The 22,709-nt window shown below is 42.3% G+C and overlaps 1 protein-coding gene across 9 annotated transcripts in view; it reads left to right on the plus strand.

Annotated features, from left to right (window-relative positions):
• ARB2A (ARB2 cotranscriptional regulator A) overlaps positions 1-22,709 on the plus strand; it is a 381,447-nt gene that overhangs the window by 244,644 nt on the left and 114,094 nt on the right. For all 9 annotated transcript variants that reach the window (XM_059694111.1, XM_059694114.1, XM_059694115.1 and 6 more), the window contains 2 exons: positions 4,826-4,942; positions 16,848-16,932. In XM_059694111.1, the coding sequence (XP_059550094.1) occupies positions 4,826-4,942; positions 16,848-16,932 (202 nt within the window). The remainder of the gene's footprint in view (positions 1-4,825; positions 4,943-16,847; positions 16,933-22,709) is intronic.

Genomic DNA, 22,709 nt, shown 5'->3' on the forward strand with positions numbered 1-22,709 from the left:
GGGAGCGAAGGAACAGCAGCTACCTCTCTGGTCCTTTGGTCTTCATCTTGAAAATACTCTCAACAAATACTCTTAGCTTTTCTATCTTGTTGCAGTTACTTAATGTTTAAAATCTTACTTTTACTGTGGAAGAAAAAAATAACAACAATAGAAGGTTTCTTGTTTCTCTTCAATTTCAACCCCATAAAAAATTTTAATAAGATGAGCCTGCATATGGATGGTATGTGTTTTTAATCTGTTCAAAATCTTGATAATTATTGGGTGAGTTCAGCTTTTGTCAGACTTGGATCATGCAATGCCATGAAGGAAAGAGACTAACTGTTTATAAACCAAGGGAGAAGACTATGAATAAATCAATAGGTAGAATTAAGAAAAGGAAGCAAAAATATCAGGTGACAGCATCAAATGTTTTGTATTCTCAAATCATCAATATGGCTTATAGAAATACTAATTTTCCATCTTATCCTAGACATTTTTTATTTTAGAACTGTAATGATAATTTTTAAATGCTGTTGATGGTCTATTTTTGACCATGGGTTAATTCCCATCTTGCCATGATTTTTTAAATATATTTTTATTGATTTGAGAGAGAGGGAGAGAGAAACATCAATGATGAGAGAGAATCATTGACCGGCTGCCTCCTGTAAGCCTTCACTGGGAACCGAGCCCACAATTTGGGCATGTGTCCTGACTGGGAATCTAACCATGACCTCCTGGTTCATAGGCTAATGTTCAAGATGCTCAGCTATGGAGCCACACAGCTGGGCAGCATGATTTCTCAACAATCCTTACTGATCTAGACTTGGATTTTTTTTCACCTTTGAAAAATAATTGTCCAAGTCATTGAAATGATGTACACATGAAAAGGGAATTAACCAAATGAGTTCATTTATATGAGTACTAGAGGACCATTGCACAAATTCGTGCACAGGTGGGGTCCAGCCAGCCCAGCCCTAATCAAGGTGGATCAGGGCCCGGCCTATCAGGAGGAGGAGACAGCAGGAGGTCGGCCAGCCCACACCGATTGGGGCCGATCAGGGCCTCAGGGCCGGGCTGGCTGGGGGTAGGGGCCGCAGGCAATTAGCTAGTGGGCCCCGCCCCTGAATAGGGTGAAGGGGGTGATTGGGGGCGGGACCGGCTATGGGGAGGGGCTGTGAGTGGTGGGCCATCCGGTCCCACCCCTGAATGGGGTGGGGGGAGCTGATCGGGGGTCAGCGGCTGGGGGAGGGGCTGTGGGAGTTTGGCTGGACAGGCCCTCCCCTAATTGGTGTGTCAGGGGGTGATCAGGGATGGAGCTGGTGGGGGGAGGGGCTGCAGGCCAATTGGAGTGGTGGGGGCTCATTGGGGGCGGGCCTGGCTGGGGGGAGGGCCTGCAGGAGGTTGGTTTGCTGGCCCCGCCCCCTATTGGGGTAGTGGGGTGATCAGGGGCAAGGCTGGCTGAGGGGAGGGGCTGCAGGCTGATAGGGATAGGGAGGCGATCAAGGGCAGGGCCGGCCAGGGGGGAGAGGCTGCAGGAGGTTGACCAGCCTGCCCTGCCCTTATTAGGGGTCAGCGGGGAGGGGCTGCAGGCCGATCGGGGACCGGGCCAGCCAGGGGGGGGAGGGGGGACGGCAGGAGGTTGGCCACTGGCCCCACCCCCTGATCAGACTGAGTTTGCTGGCCGCAGTGGGCTTCATAGCGACCAGTCATTTTGGTCATTACTGCGTTATGGGTGCTGGCTTTTTATATATATATAGATTATGGTATGTTACTAAGAAACATCTATGTGATACAGTGAAAGAACACAGAACAAAAGTCATGGTCAAGTGTCACTTTGTATCTGTGTGACTCTTAACCAATTTCTCCACTCAGCTTCCTCTTCTTCAAATGTAAAAATAATACAAGTTTTGCATATATTTCATATTATTTCAAAATAAAGTGAGAATGAATATGTATTCATTTTGAAATTTGTGAAGTGCTGTTCAGATATAATCAAATATTATACATACACAAATAAAAACAAGCAATATTGTAACCTTACCATACACATGGAACTTCAGGATGCTGATGTCAAAGATATTTATCATTTCATCCAGAACTTGATACCATATTGAAGATACGAAAACAAAAATGGAATATCCTTTCTGTTTGAAATATTGATATAGATGTTAAATTCATGTACATAATTGTAATTGTTTGAAGAGATCATTTAACAGGTATTTCATAGTTCATTCAAGAATGCATGGAGACATTGAGATCACATGGTCCTTCATCATTTTTAGAGACAGATCCCTTTGAAAATCTAATGAAAACTAAGGATCTTCTCCCAGAAAAATGTTTGTATCTTATATAAACAGAATTTTGCAAGGAATTTCAAAGGTGTTCATATGATTGACATTTAGTAAGACTTTGGTGATAAGGCTTCCTTACTTTCAGATTTCTGGGTTTTCTAGACTATTATGGCCTCCACCTATTCCTTGCTTTAGCTACATTCCATCTAAAGTCTGTCTCTTTAACAATCTTAATCCCTGTGTTCAGACTACCTTCACTATTGCTGTTCTCTACACTTTTCATCAGTGCTTATCCCCAGTGCAGGCAGTAAGGGAGAGGGGGGTGTGCGGGGGAAGGAGGCATGAACCAGGCTAACAAATGTAAGAAGCAGACGAAGGCTTTGGACAGAAGTGGCGGTTGTAGGTAGTTCCAGTATTAGCAGATGAGGTTGCAGCGAGGCTGAAACAGAGGCTAATAGTCTGAGAAACTAAACTGTTAAAATTTTCACTGATTTACAATTCTAATCCGAAACAGTCAAATATTTGAAATTACTTGTTACTGTGTTCATTTGTAAGCAGCTGTCCATTGAGATTCTCTGTAATTTAACCATCTCCCACCTTTAATAATATAATATAAACTGATTTTTAAGATGTAAAATACTGTAACAGTGTATGGGGTTGTCATGCTGGATTATAATATGGTTTGATGTGATGTAAAGAAAAGTTGCACAACATCACATCTGTTATATGCAATGCCAGCCCTATGGACAAACAGGCCAAAGTTCTTTTTCTTTATTAATCCATGTAACAACTAAATATTTTTCCAGGTTTGGAATTTTAATCCCCAGATTTTTCTACTTTTGCTTCTAAATTCTCAGCTTATTTAACACTTTTTTTTTTATCATTTCACCAACAGTACTCACTATTTAGTATCTTCAGACAATAAATAAATTGGCATCTATTAACAACAAAATCCAAGGTCAATATTTTAAAGTGCAATCATATTCTTAGAATACCAGAGAGCATGTTCTTATTTTGTAACTTCAGCAACAGTCACCCAAGATCTTCAAAAGTGTTACTGTTAGAGTAAGGTCATGTAAGTTCTTTGTAAGCCAGATGGAGTCACTATTGTAGAAGTTTGCTTTTTATTATCTGATGTTGGTTTAAATTTTTATATGCTAGTGCCAACGTGATCCAATGAGAGTCTATTTTTAAAATAAAATCTAGAAGAAGGTAGCAAACTACTTAATAATGAATGTAAAGAATTGAATTAGCATATTATTTTATGTTCTTAAAAAAATTACTGGTATTGCAAGGTGAATTTTTGTAGTAATATTACATGTTGATAACCGACACTGATTTTAAGATTTCCGCATCATATAAGCAGAAAACACCGGGAACAGAGATTTAAGGTGCAGAGATGCTGCTGAGGCAGCATTAACGTGAATTAGATTCCTCTTAGGTAGTGCTCAGTGGAAGGGGATGTGCATATGCAGGGTTTAAAGAAACTTAAAAGCGTGAGAGACATTTTTAATTTAGAATGCCAACAGCCATCGTTTGATATCCGAAGTATAGCTTGCAATGTTTTTTCCTACGAGATTTCATCACCATTCAGAATGCTTTCTTTTTTAAATGTGATAATATACTTTTATATACAATTCATAAAATAAACAGTAGATGATAGAGAAATCACTTTTTTTAGAGGGAGAAAGAAACATATGATATAAGGAAATAGAACATGCTATGAAATTCAAAGCTTCTACTTATTGTATTTTAACTAATTTTTATTAATCTTTCTTATATTTTTTTTGTTAAGTTAGGGTCACTAGTGTTAGTAGATTAAAACTTTTTATGATTCTTTTCATTTGGAACTATTAATTTTCAGTTTCTTTATCTTGTAGACCACTGATGAATTCTTCAATTTCTTCAAGTGACTCTTTTTCAAATTTTATAACCATTTAATTTTCTAGTAATAACATTCTACAGAAAGAAGTTAAAGTGAATAGTTTCTCAACATAAAAAAGTATATTAGAAAGCAGATTTATATTGCTATGCTTTGAAGAGGAAGGTCTTTGTGGACATTTAAAACACCAAGGAATTCTAAAGCCATGGTGAAGAGCAGGCTAGTAAAGCAAGATATCTTTCTTTGCTGATGTGCCATCAACTGAAAATTAATATGAATTAGTCCTGTAGCTAACAGTGAGCTGCAGGTACTAACTTCCCTAAAACACTGAAATAGGAAGTGGTAGAAGAAACTGGTGAAAGAAACCCCAAGGGCATCCTCTTTTTCCCCCCCTATGATCCCTTTAATCCTTGAATTGTCAAACCACATAAAAAATAACAGAGCTGCACAGTTCTAAGACTTAAGTGAAATTATCTTTTTAAAATAAAATGTTAGGTCTTTTCATATCTCCGGACAAGAATAAGGCATGTATTCAATGCAGAAAGAGTAACTTGGAACAAGAGATGCATATTGCTTTTGTATTTTTAACACAATATTATTATCTATGACTAAGCAGGCTGCACCCAGTAGAAAAAAATTATAGCCAATATTTTATTTTCTGTTTTTGAAACAGATGATTCAACGAGAAGCAGATGTAAAAAGCAAGGTAACTGCTGTGGCACTGACAGACTCTGTTCACAATGTGTGGCATCAAGAAGCTGGCAAAACCATTCGAGAGTGGATGAGAGAGGTGAGACTGGGTTTTTCCAATGCTGAGATGAATGAGCTTGAGCCTTATATCCTGATCCCCCACCAACATATATCACCTCCCACCCTCAAATGCCCTTTCTAGAGGCAGAACATTGAGAGGGAATAGAAAAAAAAGACATATTTGAAATAATAAGAGAAAACCCTTCTGAAGAACAAATACTTTGAAAGCCCTTTTGCCTTTTTTGGTTTGCTATAGAATATTACATATGCACACAGTATACTGTAGGAGCTTTGGCTGAAGAAGGTCATGACCTGTTAAGAGGTTATTAGCCCCTGATATTTAATTTTCCCACTGGTGCACTTAATTACAAGAAAGAAACTTGGCTGTACTCTGGTCTCCTCCTTCCCTGAATTCTTAAGTGGATTGGCTCACCACTGCCAGTAGGGGGAGAAGAAATAAAAAGCAGAAATAGTGTTTTGCCAGACTCTTGAGCTAGAAGAAACCCTAGAGTTGGTCAGGATCCAGCCTCCAGTTAAGAAAGCTTCTTGTCATTTTTTAAGGGCTAGTGAACTTGAAAACTAACAGGGACTCATTGACTATGCTACCACTTAAAACAAAACAAAACTTTCAGCCCATTATTTCCTTATTTCTATCTATATATATAAAAGCCTAAGCATCCATTACGATGGAACAACTGGAACGACCGGTTGCTATGATGTGCACTGACCACCAGGGGGCAGACACTCAATGCAGGAGCTGCCCCCAGCCTGCAGGCCCTGATTGCTGATGGAGCCTGCCAGCAAACCTCCTGGTCCCTATCCCCGGCCTGCAGGCCCCAATGGCCTGATCGGGGCCCAGCCCCCTGGCTGGGATAGGAAATTGGAGAGGAGGGGGTGGCAGCGAACATGGCCCCGTTCCCCTGGGGGCCGAGGGCCAGCTCCCTCCTTGGGACCAGCAGCCAACTTCCCAGGATTCTCCCTGCAGCTGGCAGGCCCTGATTGGCCCACCGCCTGCCCTCTGTGGTGGTGGATTCCCCCCCTCCCCTGCAAGCCGGCAGGCCCCAATTGCCTGATTGGGGCCAGGTCCCAGGCTGGGACGGGGAACTGGGGGCAGGCAGTGAGGAAAGGAGGAGGGTGAAAGCGGGAAAGCAGGGAACCGTGCGGTGGCAGCATGCAGGCAGGGAGGGAAGGAGGAAGTGGTGAGGCGGGAAACCTGATCGTCCCTGATCGCAGGCCAGGCCTAGGGACCCAACCGGTGCATGAATTTCATGCACCAGACCTCTAGTTACAGATAAACAGCTGAAGTTTTTATTTATATTTACCTTTCTGATATTATAAGCAATTGACATCAGCCACATCATGCTATAGCAGTTGTTTAGTCAGATCACATGCTTATATGAATAAGCTTCACATGCTTATATTTCAAAAACTAGGACTAGGCTATATAATCCCATAGTGATGTTATCATAATATCACTTATCTGTTTACACTGTTTTTGTCATTCCCCAATAGAAAAAGTGCCTTTATCATAAAAAGTCCAAAATAGTTTTACTTCATTCCTCATAATGCTGTAAACATATAAAGGTGGATTTATTTTCATCTATTCTAACTCCCAGGTGTTTTCTGACCACATTAGTTTTCATATTTCTTCTTTACATGTATCTGAATCCTTAATTGTCTCTTCCAAGGGCTTAAACTTTTTCTAGAGACATTTTATGTATTTCATGCTGATACTTTTTTGTGTAATATTTATCTGTCCAAATGGATACATGAACAGCTTCCAGCCCATGTGGAATTTAGGACCTGTCCCAAACTAGAAACATCCTGTTCATTATTTTTTCAACTCGGCATTCTTTGTGTCTCATTCTAGATGACAAATATAACACTATTTATTTAGGTTTACTTTTTTAGGTATTTCTAACTAAAACTAGATAAGGTGTCCCCTTCCAAAATCAGAATATATTCTTTGGATTTCATCTGACTGAAATAGGCAGTAATTTAAAGCCTCTTAATGTAATCAAAACTGCCAATTATTTCTTTGCTAATAGCCTTTGTAAAAACATTCTAATGTTATAAAATTTTACAAATGACCTATCTCTTGAAATAGTTCCTTCAGCTCCTTTGATTATGCCTTTGGCATGAAGCAGCATGAAGAGTTTTGCATTATGACATACCAAAATTCAAACCCCAGCTCAATTCAAACCTACCTAACTGTAGTCTTGGGCAAGTTGTTTAATATCTTGGATATTCTCTCTAAAATATAAAACCTACCTTGTAAACATTGTTGGCACTGTAAAGAAGTTTAATAAATCACAGCTATTGTTGTTATAGTAACCTTCACATCCCCAAATAATGTGAAATACATTAACTGTATTTTCTTTTTGTTTTATGAATGATTTTCCTATTCAAAATATCTTACAAAAGGGATAGGTAGGGAGTTAGGAGAACTGAATTTTGATTATGTTTCTGGCTTAGTTACTCATTAGGTAAATAAATAATTTGAGATCAAGCATGTACCAGATACTTTGCTTAGACTTATAGTCTTGGGAAAGCCACTTTTTTGTTCTTCTGGGCCTAGTTCGTAATTGTGAATTAGAGATAATTTCTATTCCATCTACTTCCTGAACTATTTTGAGAATCAAAGATGATGAGCAAGAAAAAAACTCCTTGAAAAGCAAATGGTACTATTTAAATAAATGAAATGTATTATTATAGAAAACACTATAATATCCCGAAGATAAAAATTATTAGATCAGAGTTGACGGAGCTTTGAAATTATCCCTGCTCAGAGTTCATCCGTAAAGCAAGAACAAAATCAGAAACTATAGAAGATTATGCCAGTTGTCCTTGTAAGAACTCACTAAATGTGTGACCTCTGCCTTGTAGATAATTTATGTGGTTTGGCAAGATAAGAGTCCACTGTTTTCCAACACTTAGGACGAAACTCCATCCTCTCTTCTTTCACCTTTATTAGTCCTCGTCTGTTCTGCAAGAACCCTTGAAATAATGAAGACAAACCAGCCGGGGTTCGGGACAGAAAGGATGGTTGTCTTGAGCACGGGGTTAGGAGAAGGTGCGGTAGGGGAGCCTTTGTGCCCCTTGGTGTCCACCTCCTCGCCTCCTGCCCTGGCCTCATTTAGAATCATCTCAGAAACTGAGATAGTTTGCCAATATCCCTCCCAAGAAAAACACCTTAGCCAAACTGGAATGTCTTCCCTAAAAATAGCAGTCGCGTTATAGATGAAGCCACAATGCTTTCGGCCTCATGACTGGCTCCATTATTTCACCCAACACCGCTTTAAAATGTGAAAGTAGGACAGTAGTACAAGTTGCCCACTCATTCCTGTTAGATTGCAAATTAGTAAAACTGTCTTTTGTTTTGTAAGCCAGTTTAAATTAATATTTTAAAGTTATTAATGTTAAGTACTTGTTTTCTATAAAAGCTGATTTTTCAGTCCTGTTCATTAGCATACATAAAGAATGTTAAGTACTATATTTTTGTATTACTTGTATAATTGTAAGATAACAATTTCCTTTAAAGAAAGAAGGTCAGAGAGGGTTACTTTTGGCAATTATTACAAGTGAAACCTACTCCCAACCAAAAGACCCAGTGCACATACTAACCAGCCTCATGAGGAGAGGTCAAAGGTGGCCAAAGGCAGCTCCTGAGAGACACTTCTCACCTCAGGCTCCAGGATGTAAAGGCTGCATGGGCAAGGATGATCCTGGAGACCGTTATGACAAGTGCAATAGCCAGACATAGGAAGGAAAATTCTCCATAATCTGACATATATGTGGAATCTAAAAAAGTAAACACACAGAAGAGAGTAGATGGTGACTACCAGTGGCAGGGAGGTAAAGGAAATGGGGAGATGTTGGCCAAGAGTACAAAGTTGCAGTTATGCAGGTTACCTAAGTTTAGAGACCTGATGGTCAGCATGATGACTCTACTTAACAATATTGGATTGAACACTAGAAATTTGCTAAGAGAATAGACTTCAGTTTTTCTCAACACACACACACACATACACACACAAACACAAAAATCTATGTGAGATTTGTTATTTAGCTTGACTATAATAAGAAAACATTTCACTATATACAGGTATATCATATCATGTTATATACCGTAAATGTATAATTTTTATTTTAAAAAATAAAAATAGAAAAGGCTGAGTGGGCGAATGTCATTTCCTGCCTTACCCCTAGCTTCTGAAAGTCTCCAGCCAACCCAGATGTATGATTCTCCATAGTGGTCAGGAGTCCTTACCTATCGCCATGCAGCTCTGTGTGTCGGTGCTGGACACTCAGACTGGTGAATTGTTCTTGTTGTATGAGGAGACAATACCTGCCACATTAAAGATTGGTGCCTAAGGCATTGATGATTTACTACTCAGACAAATGAAATAAAAGTGAATCAAATCCTAAACTCCAAATACTTCCAAATACCTTGCATAGGAATACCTACTATCTATTTTCTCTTTAAACATAATATACTTTTATTAAAAAAAATTAATTCATTTCATATCTACTCTAAAATATTGCAAACCCTTGGTTCACATGTCAAAGAGAGTCACTCAGTACTGTGGCCAAAGGCACTTCTAATCATTAGTAATAGTTCCCAAGCTTTTGGATTTTACAAAGAAGACAATTTACAACCCCCAAATCCCATAAGGTCATCATTTCAGAGTAAAAGACCTTTAAATTGAAAACACTTAACTTTAAGAAACACTCACTTACAGTGACTATTTTTCTCTTTTTCCCTCAGACCCAGAGAAACTCTAGTTACATGATCCATCCTCATATGCTGGCTCTGGTCCAGGGCTTCTTTCTTCATGCTTGTTGGTTGGGATGAGGCTCAGGCAAGGCTGTTGGCACCACTGTCCAGTATGCCCTGCGTTGTCTGCTTGGGCACCTGAGAATAGATCTCCCGGGACTAGGCATTCACTCCAGCATGTTTTAAGTTTAGATAGGGCATCTATTTTCTTTTTTTAAGCCTCACCCAAATATGTTGAGAGAGAGAGGATGGGTGGAGAAAGTGAGAAAAAGAAACATCAATATGAGAGAGAAACATCAATCAGTTGCCTCCCATACATGCCCTAACCAGGGATTGGACCCCCCACCAAGGTGTGTGCCCTGATTGGGAATCGAACCCGCAGTCTTTCGGCATACAGGACGACACTCCAACCAACTGAATCACCTCGCCAGGGCTAAATAGTGCTTTCCCACTGAGCTGCCTCTGTCGCCAGCACTTTGCTAGCGTTCATCTCAACTGAAGAACTGGGGTGAGTCTAGGGCAAACTGGGGCATTGAGAAGACGAATAGAATAAGCATTAGAACAGTGATAGAGATTTGATTTCTAAACTATAGGAACGCATCTCAGAATAGGAAATTATATTTGACTAGAAGCCTGGTGCATGAAAATTAATGCACTGGAGGGGGCATCCCTTAGGCCGGCCTGCCCCTCTCACAGTCCAGGAGGCACCCGGTGATCAGGGAAAGGCAATGCCCCATCACACCTCTGCTGCTGCCACTGCCAGCAGTGCAAGCCTCAGCTGGCCCTGGTTACCTGAGCCTCGGGCTGCCCTGGGTGGCTGGGCAGCCGCCATCCGAGGCTTGCCTGCACCTCAGGTGGCTGGGGAGCTGAGGGAACTGGGGGACTCGGCCTTGCCACGCGCCTGTCCCCCCCCCCCCCCCCCCGGCGGGGCTCAGGGGACTGGGCGCCGCCATCTTGTGGCTGTGGGTGCTGCCATCTTTGAGGGCGTGGCACCAATTAGCATATTCCCTCCTTATTGGCTGTGGGTGCTGCCACCTTTGAGGTGGGCAGTCAATTAGCATATTCCCTTCTTATTGGATGTGGGCACAACCATCTTTGTGTGAGGGTCAATTAGCATATTCCCTCTTTATTAGATAGGACTAGAGGCCCGGTGCACAAAAATCTGTGCACTCATGGGGAAGGGGGGGTCGCTCAGCCCGGCCTTTGCCCTCTAGCAGTCTGGGACCCCTTGGGAAATAACGACCTGCTGGCTTAGGCCTGCTCCCGGGTGGCAGAGGGCAGGCCCAATCCCTAGGTGTAGCCCCTGGTCGGGCTCAGAGCAGGGCCGATTGCGGAGTTGGGGCGCCGCCCCCTGTCATGCACAGAGCAGGGCAGATTGAGAGGTTGCGATGCCACCCTCAGTCACGCTCAGGGTAGGGCCGATTGGGGGGTTGGGGCACCGCCCCCTGTCACACTCAAGGCAGGGTTGATGGGGAGGTTGCGGCGCCACCCCCTGTCACGCGCAGAGCAGGGCCAATCGGGGTTTGGGCGCTGCCCCCTGTCACTCATAGAGCAGGGCCCATCAGGGGGGTGGGGCTCCGTACCCTGTCACTCACAGAGCAGGGTCAATCAAAGGGTTGGGGAGCTCCCCCCTGTCACTCACAGAGTAAGACCAATAGGGGTTTGGGCGCTGCCCCCTGTCACTCATAGAGCAGGGCCCATCAGGGGGGTGGGGCTCCGTACCCTGTCACTCACAGAGCAGGGTCAATCAAAGGGTTGGGGAGCTCCCCCCTGTCACTCACAGAGTAAGACCAATAGGGGAGTTGGGGCACCGCCCCCTGTCACACACAGAGCAGGGCCCATCAGGGGGTTGGGGCGCCGCCCTCTATCACCCACAGAGCAGGGCCGATCAGGGGGTTGGGGCGCCGCCACTGTCACACTCAGGGCAGGGCCGATGGGGAGGTTATGGCTCTACCCTGTCACACACAGAGCAGGGCCCATGGGAGGGTGGGGGGGGGGGCGCCACACCCTGTCACACACAGAGCCGCAGGGTGATCAGGGGGTTGGGAAGCTCCCCCCTATCAGGCACAGAGCAGGGCTTATCAGGGGGTTGGGGTGCCTTCCCCTGTCACAAACAGAGCAGAGCGGATAGGGAGGTTGTGGCCCCGCCCCATCACACACAGAGCCACAGGGCAATCAGGGGGTTTGGGCGCTGCCCCCTGTCACACTGATCCCGGTGCCAGGAGGCCTCCCAGCTCCGCTGATCCCGGTGCTGGGAGGCCTCGCAGCTCCGCTGATCCTGGTGCTGGGAGGCATATTACCCTTTTACTATATAGGATAGAGGCCTGGTGCATGGGTGGGGGCTGGCTGGTTTGCCCTGAAGGGTGTCCTGGATCAGGGTGGGGGTCCCCACTGGGGTGCCTGGCCAGCCTGGGTGAAGGGATGATGGCTGTTTGCAGCTGGTCACACACCCTTCAGGGTGGGGGTCCCCACTGGGGTGCCTGGCCAGTCTGGGTGAGGGGCTGAGGGCTGTTTTCAGGCTGGCAGGTGACTGAAGCTCCCAACTGCTCCTTTTTTTCTTTTCCTTTTTTGTTCTGGGCCAGCTTTAGCTCTTGCTCCAGCTCTGAGGCCTCCGCTGCTGAAAGCAGGTATCTGGTTTGTGTTCTATAATCGAAACACTGTATCAACTCCAGCTCTGAGATCCCGGCTGGCTGAAAGCAGGTTTCTGAGGTTTTGTTTAGCTTCTGTATTTGTAACAATGTTTCAAACTGCAAGCTCAGAGGCCGGCAAGGCAGGCGGGGAACGTTGGTTTCCTCCGTCACTGAAGCAAGCAAGCCTCATGTTAGCTTCAAGCTGCCTGGCTCCCGGCCGCCATCTTGGCTGGCAGTTAATTTGCATATAGCCCTGATTAGCCAATGGGAAGGGTAGCGGATGTGCTACTAATTATCATGTTTCTCTTTTATTAGATAGGATAAGATAGAATTTCAGATAGTTTGACTTAATATATTATGGCTGTATGTTTTTCTCATACTTCTTTCTTTACATATATTTTCCAGTGTGCTTACATTATTTTATTTCATTATACTCTATGACATGGAAAACCTATTTTTAGCTTGTTTTGCCCAGTTTTCTATATATTTTTTCCCAGGGCGGGTTGGGGGAGGATAAAGATTTCACAAGTGCACACATGCACATGTATACACTGATAAAATTTTTGGTATCAAACCTTTACCATTCTATACAGGTACTTTGTCATTCCTGAGAACTTTTGTACATACTTTTAACTATAACATGTTTATTTTTCTACCCTATTTTTATGAGAGAGCAAAGCCCAAACATGTACTCTGGCTGGTGTGGCTCTCTGGTTGAGCATTGTCCTATGCACCAAGAGGGCACGTGTCCAGGTTGCGGGTTTGATTCCCAATCGGGGGCGTACAGGAGAAATCAATATTTCTCCCTCTCATCAATGTGTCTCTCTCTCCTTCTCCCTTCTCTCTAAAATCAATAAAAACATAATTTAAAAAAAAAATTTAAAGCCCAAACATATGCCTAGATATAAACAAATTTCAGAATCATAAAATGTTAACTTACATTTTGCTTTAAATGTTTAAGTTAAAAGTGATCTGGATAAAATCCATTTTGTTCAGCTTTTTAAATTCAGTGGTAGGAGTTAAAAAATGATTAATCGCCTGCACATTGTAATGCACCATCACTTTTATTAATACTAGAAATATCCTATAAGACATAGTTTTACATATGTGAAGTGTATGATGGCAGTATTAAGAGTGACATATCACCTGGGTAATAGCTGACTTTCATCAGATTTGGAGGTCCTACTAGGATGAATAATAATTAAAATATATGCCTAATCGCTGCCTGTCTGTCGGTAGTGCTAATTGCTGTCATTGAAAAGACTGAATTGTTTAAGAAAGAGAGAGAGAAAGAGAAAGTCATTCTTCATTGAAGCTATCTCCCTGTATCATTGGGAGCCTATTTTTAGTACCTATAGAAGTCATGATTTTTGAATTTATTAGGGGCTGTGATGAATGATAAAACAAATCATCCATTTACATATCTTGACACTGCTTTGGAGAATACTTATTTCTTACAAGCAAGTGTCACATTGTATATAAAAGCTGGCTAATTGTCTGCTAATCTTCTGCATTATCCAGAACTCTCTGATGTGGTATTCTATCAATAGTAATATTAATTTGACTTATTTCAAATGTATGAAATATCTTCTAAAACCCCATTTCTTTTATAATTTCTGTTCTTTTATATTGTATAATTTTGTATTCAGCTGCTAATTAAGATTAGGAGTGCAAGTTAAGAATACATATCCACTTTAAACCCTCAAGCTTTTATAAAACAAGAAAACACTAATATTTTATCCATTTTTAAATGTAAAAAAGAGAGAAAGCATTTAAGAACATTACTAGATGTTGTGTTTGTTTTCATGGATTTTTTCCACACCGTTCAATAGTTTCATTGATCTACTGTTTCTTACAAAAATCTGCCACGCTTTGTGAACTTCACTTTCTAATCTCATACAGCAACCCTTCCTTTATGTTATTCCTGCTCTCCCTGGTCCCAGAACAGTAGGGTTGCCTTGACAAATCTATTCAAAAGCCATTCCTCAGCCTTTATTGGTGGGGACTGGGGCCTTTGAAATTCTCTCCTCACTGCAACACAGCTGACATCTTCTTCCAGACAGAATGAATTAAGGAAACACAATAAGACACTTGATCTACCAGTCAAGGATCTTTCCACAGTGAGGACGGATTCCATGGTGCACAACCAGGGCAGCAAGCATCTAAAAATACACAATACGTGGTTGTTTACCAGAATGGCAATCAGCGATTTTTCCAACATGATTGATGGGATGATTTATTTTAAAATGAAATCTGTTTGGAAATTCAGTGTGTGTGTGTGTGTTTTGGAAATTTTTTAAGAGATATATATGAGTTTAATCACATTTTTTGAGCCAGACTTAAAATCAGATTTAAAACGTATGGAAGGAATATATATTATTTTTATTTCATTTGTCTGAATTGTAAGTTATTATTACCTTTACTATTGAAAGCTTTGTGTCCTCAGACACACCACTACAATTCACCAGATTGTATTTCTTTTGAACTCTTTAATACATCATTCATTGATCCAGGTTGAAGTAAAAATTAAGAGATGGTATCATTATAAGGGCCAGATTTTTGAGGAGTAAGTATAAAATCTATTTCTTCTAGTATTACAAAGACAAAGAATATAGTTTTAAAATGTAGCTACTTTTTCATGTGTTCAAAATAATATTAATTTCTATCTAAAAGTTAATAATGGACACCCGTTTTAGTTTATTTTAATTATAATCCTAGCCTTCTCTTGGAAATATATTACATCACTAGAGGACCGGTGCATGAAATTCGTGCATGAGTACAGTCCTTAGGCTTGCCCAGCAATCGAAGTACAAGCATCTGGTGTGGAAGGGCAGGTCCCAGCTGACCACTGGGCCCTGGGCAGCACCTGGTCCCCTGGCCCCTGAGCATCCCCGTCTGTCTGAGTCACAGTGCCCAAGTCTCCACACAGAGATGCTGTGAGTGCGACCAGACACTGCGGGCTGGAACACAGCGTGGGCCTCTGGGCCACCCAGTGGCGCTGCATGGAAGCCAGACAGGCAGCACGCTATCTCCCAGCCGGTCTCGCAGACTGGCTCTTTGCAAAACCACAGGGAGCCCAACCGGCCCCTGTGGTCCCGGTGGCTGCAGCCTGGCTCACCCAGATGACACCGTGCAGGTGCAGCGTGGTTTCCTCACAGGTGCCCGGCACCTGAGTACGGGGGCTTCCCCAGTGCGCGAGCAGGGCCCATCAGGGGGGTTGGGGCTCTGTACCCTGTCACGCACAGAGCAGGGCCAATCAGGGGGTTGGGGCGCTGTCCCCTGTCATGCACAGAGCAGGGCCAATCAGGGGGTTGGGGCGCTGTCCCCTGTCACACACAGAGCAGGGCTAATCAGGGGGGTTGGGGTGCTGCCCCCTGTCACCCACAGAGCAGGGCCGATCAGGGGGTTGGGGCGCCGCCACTCTCACACTCAGGGCAGGGCCAATGGGGAGGTTATGGCTCTACCCCAAACACACAGAGCAGGGCCTGTGGGGTGGGGGGGGGGGGTTGGGGCGCCGCACCCTGTCACACACAGAGTAGGGCCGATCAGGGGGTTTGGGCGCTGCCCCCTGTCACGCTGATCCCGGTGCCGGTGCTGGGGCGCCTCGCTGCTCCGCTGATCCTGGTGCTGGGAGGCATATTACCCTTTTACTTTATAGGGTAGAGGCCTGGTGCACGGGTGGGGGCCGGCTGGTTTGCCCTGAAGGCTGTCCTAGATCAGGGTGGGGGTCCCCACTGGGGTGCCTGGCCAGCCTGGGTGAGGGGATGATGGCTGTTTGCAGCTGGTCACACACACTTCAGTGTGGGGTTCCCCACTGGGGTGCCTGGCCAGTCTGGGTGAGGGGCTGAGGGCTGTTTTCAGGCTCGGGGTGACTGAAGCTCCCAACCGCTCCTTTTTTTCTTTTTTTCTTTTTTATTCTGGGCCAGCTTTAGCTTTGAGGCTTGGCTCCAGCTCTTAGGCCTCTGCTGCTGAAAGTAGGTTTCTGGCCTTTGCTTACAATGTTGCAATCCTGCTGGCTGAAGCCCGGAGGACTAAAGCAGGTTTCTGGGGTTTTGTTTAGCTTCTATATTTGTTACATAGTTGCTTAGAGTTGCAGCTCAGAGGCCTGCAGCGGCAGGTGGGGAACGTTGGAGTCCTCCATCACTGAAGCAAGCAAGCCTCATGTTAGTTTCAAGCTGCCTGGCTGCCGGCCACCATCTTGGCTGGCAGTTAATTTGCATATCGCCCTGATTAGCCAATGGGAAGGGTAGCGGTCGTACGCCAAGTACCATGTTTCTCTTTTATTAGATAGGATGGTTTAATGAAGGTCACCTGTATTCTTAATATCAACACACATGATTTGCAGAATTGTAGAAGATAAACTTTCCACAGTCATGTAGTTCATCAATAATTACTGACTGTTTGCATAAGAAAACCTTTATAGTGTATGAAAAATAAATTGAATATACTTCTAGTGGATAAATTAATCTCTACAACCTGAAAAGTTGGTCTTGGCTTAAATTATGCTTCAACAGGAAATTGTCTCTGTTACATTGCAGAACTGCTGTAATTGGGTCTCTAGCTCAGAACCATTAGACACTTCAGTGGAGTCCATGCTGCCTGACTGCCCTCGAGTCTCTGCAGGTATGTGTTTGATGAGATGTATGGGTTTTGTGTGTTTTTTAAGGTGAAAAAAATATGCTTATGAAATGTGGAATTCTGTTTTGCAAATTAAGCATGTTGTTCTGCTTTTAATCTTCAAACGAGTTATTGATAATATACGGCACGGGTCTGATCCACTACCAGAAATTTGTTAAGTAGCTAAAAATGTGTACCATCAAACTCCGTAAAGATGAATAGGTGAAACAATCTGAGAGTACTGAAGACAGTTGCTGTTGAAGCTTAGGGAAACAAGATGTCCATAAATTAAAAGTTGATTATAAGACAAGGACTGGGTAGCCATGCTGGATCTCAGAATATTTGTCTCTGATTGAGTACCAACTCAGTGATACAATAGGCAGTCAAGTCTCTGAATTGGGAAAAAGAGACTGCTGTGGCATATAGTCTTTAGAAAAGGTTTTCATGCAAAAGATTTTGGCTGGACTTTGTGTGTTAGGATTTGGATTGTCAGAAGATATACAGGATGGCATTTTAGTCAGAAGAGACAGAGCAATGTAAGGAATAAGTGCTAGAATGGATATGAAGATGTTCTCAGGAAACGAAGGCAGAACTGGCTGCTACTGAAAGGAAGGAAGTGGAGGGTGAGCCCCTCAGGTGGGCTCCAGACCGTGGATGGATGGCTGACACTGGTTCCCAGCCTACAGACTTTGTACTTTTGTCTCTAATCTCTAGATTGCTTCTGGTTTTGGCTTTCACCATTCTCAACCATTTTTGATAGTAAACACAAATTCAGCGATGGTATCTGGTTATGGCTACAGAACAGAATTGGGCTTGGTTTGACCATAGATGCCAAAAAATAAGCAGAAGTTTTGAACATGAACTTCTCCAAGCAGCATTCAGAGGAGAGAGTGAATCACTACATATTTAGAGTTGCAGACATGTTTATGCATTTGAAGGAAATAATTTGGACAACATTTTAAGTACTAGGTAAAGAACTGTTATAAATAAATTTCACTATCATTATAGCCTAAAATCATGGGACTGGGAAGGAACAGTTTTGTTAGTCACTAAGGATAATAAGAAGAGAGGCCAGTCCCATTTCCACCCCTTCATTCCCAGATCTGGGAGAAATAAGACAGTCTATTAAATGCTGATTTAGAGCAAATATCACTTCCTAGAGGACATTGTCTCATCCTAGAAGACACTATAGCTGAGTCTTCAAAAAATCCTTTCACCATTCTATCAAGCCTGCTGCGTAAGGGTCATGGGGAACATGGTAAGACCAGTGAATGTTGGCAAGCCTAAGGCTCTTTTTTGTCCCCGCACTTGCTCTCTCTGATGGCAGCCAGCTGTCATGTTGTGAGCTGCTCTGTGGAGAGGTCCATGTGGCAAGGAATTGGTGTCTCTGGCCAAAAGCCAGTGAGAACCTGAGGCCTGCCAACAGCCACATGAGTGACCTTGGAAGAGGATCCTGTCCTGTCCCAGTTGAGCTTTGTGATGCCTGCAACCCCAGCCAAGACCTCGACTGTGGCCTGTGAGAGACCCGGTACCAATTATCCAGCTAAGCCATGCTCAGATTCCTGACCCACAGAAACTGTGGGTGATGTGTCTTGTTTTAAGCTACCAAATTTTGGGGTGATTTGTTCCACAGTAGTAGATAATTATTAATGCAATAGGTTTAAACTTCAGCTCTCGTGGTCTCAAGCTTAAGTAAAAGCAACCTTAACTTTTTTGAGACTAAAGCCTTATAAAGCTCATTTTTGCTCTGATACCTTAGGGTTAAGAGCAACTCTTTCTAAAAAGGCACTAAAAAACTCATTGATGACAATTCATTCCTCTACTTCAGTGGTTTTCAACCTTGGCTGCACATTAGAATCACCTGGGAATCTTTTTAAAATCCTGAGTCCTGGGCCTCAGCCTCTGGAAATTCTGTTTCTTTGTTATGGGGTGGGGCCACAATGGCAGCAGCAGGCAAGCAAGCTACCAAGGACAGGGGTGTAACAGTGAGCACCTCCTGCCATCCCAGAACCTCTTGGGTGGGGCCACAACATTAGTATCAAAGAAACAGAATTTCCGGATGATGAGGCCCAGAAATCAAGATTTTAAAAAGATTCCCAGGTGATTCTAATGTGCAGCCAAGGTTGAGAACCACTGCTCTACTTGTTCCCCTACTGCCTCATTAGACTTGGCTGTACAATTTATCAGAGAGAAGATACTAAGTTTCTTATCACATTCATTTGGTCTTACATTAAGTCATCTCACTATTCAGCTCTTCTCTGACCCAATTTTTCTTAGGGCAGAACTTACTCTCTGTAACCTTCTATTCCCTATGGGATGTTATTCCAACACATTTGGCTTAAATGAGGAGGAGATTCCCTATACATTCCCCTGCCTATTTCAAGTATTTATTGAGCATTTATTATGTTCCAGGTACTGGGGACATAGCAGTCAACAATAGGTTGTCATGACTGTTTTTTCCCCCAAAACAAAACACATTTTTTAAAGAACTGTTTCCTGGCCTTCTGCTAGTGGGTAGGTTCTTTCTTGTGAAGCTGGTATCAACATTAGGTTGCATCAAATGATAAAAGAGTTAGGGCCGGCACCCCAGTATTTTCCACACCAACTTATAAAAACTGAACAGCTTTCAAACAAAATCAGTGATTTCCCTTAAAGAATCCTTACAAAAATGTTAACAAGGGATGTAACATAATCAAAATGAGGTTTTAAAAAAGATTTGAGGGAAGCGAGAAGCCAGAAAACAGTAGACTCAGCAGGCTGTGGTGATAGAGCTGGTATATGAGGTTGATGGCATGAACTGAAGAGGCAGCAGTGGGAACAGCGAGGGTGGGAGAGCCCTAACAAATAGGACTCGACACTCCTTGATGATAAATAGATGGGTTGTGGAGGCTAATAGAAAAGGAAGAGACAATGGTAAGTTCCAGTGAAATGTTACTGGAATAATGAAAATACCATTGCTAGAACAGGGGAAAAGGAAAGGGAATTCAATTAAGGAGAAAAAATGATGAAATTGTTTTATGACCTACTTAATTGAGGTGATAGCAATTCTGGTGATGGCAGGAAATTCAAATGGAAATAACCAAAGGTTGTTGAAGTACATTTGAATCACCTGAAATTCCCTGATCAGTAATTCTGTTATCTACAATTTAAAATGTTAGTATTATTTGAAGATTTCAGTATGTGTACTGAACACTGGTTAGTAATGGGTATTCAAACTATATGTTCAATTTAGCGAAGCCTTTTTTTCCAGCTTTCAACATTATAGAGTTCTTGTTGTTGTAATATGCTTCTTATCTTTTGGCTGGAAGTTTCATGGTCATAGCAATAAAATTTCCTGTAAAAAATACATATTCATTTAATACTTTATTTTTCCATTATTACTAAAAGTGTAGTAATTACTAAATTTAATCCTATAGGAGTGAATGAAAACACAAAAACTTGTGTTTTCCTTTATATAAAAATAGATCTATTGATCATAATAGTTTAATTTTATGAATGTTGTTACCTATGACTATATATTTTAAGAATAGATAAAATACAGTTTTTAAATTATACTTAAAATGTCACTGATAATTATTTCACTACAGTTATATTGTTCTTACTTTCCTTTTGAAAGCAAATGTAATACTTGACAATGCCATGCTTAAGAGTGGGCAATGTTACACCTTCTACTTAAAATGAAGTCTGACTTTTCAGTTGTCATAACATATAGTGAATGGTGGAATTTTGACGGATCTTGAGTATGTGTCTAATGCCCCACTTTTTCTTATTAATAGTGTTTCCCACTAGTAATATCAGTCAGCTAAAAACACTGTTACTCAGAGAATTATGTAATAGGTTAATAGGATCTGGTTTAGAGTATAGCCCACACTGATTGTTTGTACATTTGTTATAAAATGGCAACAGCAAATATATGGTCATTTATAGAAATGTAAGAAGATAATTTTTTAAGTGTCTGGAGGGATATTTGAGTTCACCAGAAGGAAGGCACTGTAAAAAGTAATGTGGTGCTATGTATTTTCATTAGGCATTTTAGAATTTAAGGCTATAATTTATTTTAAGACTATTATTGATCATTTGAATCCTATAGGAGTGAAAAGGCATTTCTAAAAATATTCTCCTTTCCATTTCCTTATCTAATTTTAATTTTAAACAATAAGTAACTTAGTTATTTGTGTTTTCCTATGTTTTCTGTGACATTGATATGGTCACAAAATACTATACAGAAACCAGAGTCACAGAAAGGTAGAAAATATAGTGACAAAATCAAAAGGCAAACTACCAGTGGAAAGAAAAATGCTCAGTAGGTCAAAGAAGTCGGGGCACAGTAAAGCTTAAAGCAACATTTGGGTAGCAGTAAAGATGAAATTAGAAGTGATCTTGCATGGTGTGCTGCTCCCCAAAGATAGCTAATATAATTTTTGGCCATGTCTGAGGAGGCATTCTCCCAGGGTGAATGAAAGGAAAGCAAAACCTGAATGTTGGAAACCAGACAAGGTTACAGAGCATTGACATCTTCTGACTTCTTACAAGTCTGGACACAGCTTGTTTGGCTGGCACATGACTGACAGGCTGCTCTTTGCCAGGCTGGTTCTAAGGCTGCTGCTAAGCCTCCTAGACTTCCCGCTCCCTCCAGCTGTGCTCCTTACACGCAGCTCTGGGTATGTGCATGCATTCTGCAAGTATTGGCCATGGCCTGAAGCTGCTCCAGGGACAGACATAGCAGGTAGTTACAGGAAAGGAGGTCCTGCATGGAGCTTACCATCTAGTAGCGGAGACAGTTATTAAACAAGATAAATAGGAAAGAATATAGTATGTTAGATGGTGGAAGTTGGTAGGAGAAATATAAAGTAGGAAGAAAGGGCCTGAAATATATGTATGTGTAGGGGAGGATTTGAATTTTTAGGGAGGTGGCAGGAAAGACCTCACTGAGAAGATGACATTTCTAGGATGGTCCTTCTAGTCCTGACCTCTACCACCTCCCATTGATAAAAAGAACAGTATTGCCTTCCTGACTTCAGAGATCCTTGTCCTAGACTTCGGGGTTTCTGTTCAGCTCTGAAATCTGTGCCCTAATTCCTTCCCCATAGTCTCTTGTCCTCAGTTCTTGAAAACCTGACCAACACATCAGACCCATGTTACCCTAAGGTTTATGGTAACCATAAGTATAGCTACCAGCAAGTTATTAAGGCTATTCCTATCCCACTCTTCCTTATACAACACACATAGAAAAGTAGAACATCTGTTCAGCACTCTGGAGTTCACAGGCAGGGTTGCTTATGTCCAGGTGAGAGGATGGTGCCCTCCTGGCTGACTTGCAGGATGAGGCGGCAATATTTTTATATACTTGTGACCACCAGGCACACAGGATGGAAAGCCCTGCCCCACAGCTTTAATTTTTCACCAGTTGCCTGAACCTAAATTCACTAAATGATGTGGTTTATGTGCCTATCAACATATTTCCTCCCAGAACTTGTATTATTCCCATTTTTCCTTGCTCTTGTCATGCTTGAGACAGGCTTTTCTCTATTATTTCAGCTTACCTAGAACACTTGGTGTGAATTAGGGCACCTCACAATTAGAACAATAACAGCAGAAATGTTTTTTTTAAAAAAAAAAAAGAAGAAGAAGAAAAAGAAGCAGCAGCAGCAAGATGTGGGGGGAGAGGGTAAAGAGCCTTAGTAGATCTCTTATGAGTTAAGAACTAAACTTGAAAACTGACTATATTTAGATGATCTTGTCTTGGTTGTGAATATAGGAGAAGGGGACTGCTGATAACATTT

This window comes from Myotis daubentonii, chromosome 4 (genome assembly GCF_963259705.1).
Source record: "Myotis daubentonii chromosome 4, mMyoDau2.1, whole genome shotgun sequence".
Lineage (NCBI taxonomy): Eukaryota > Metazoa > Chordata > Mammalia > Chiroptera > Vespertilionidae > Myotis > Myotis daubentonii.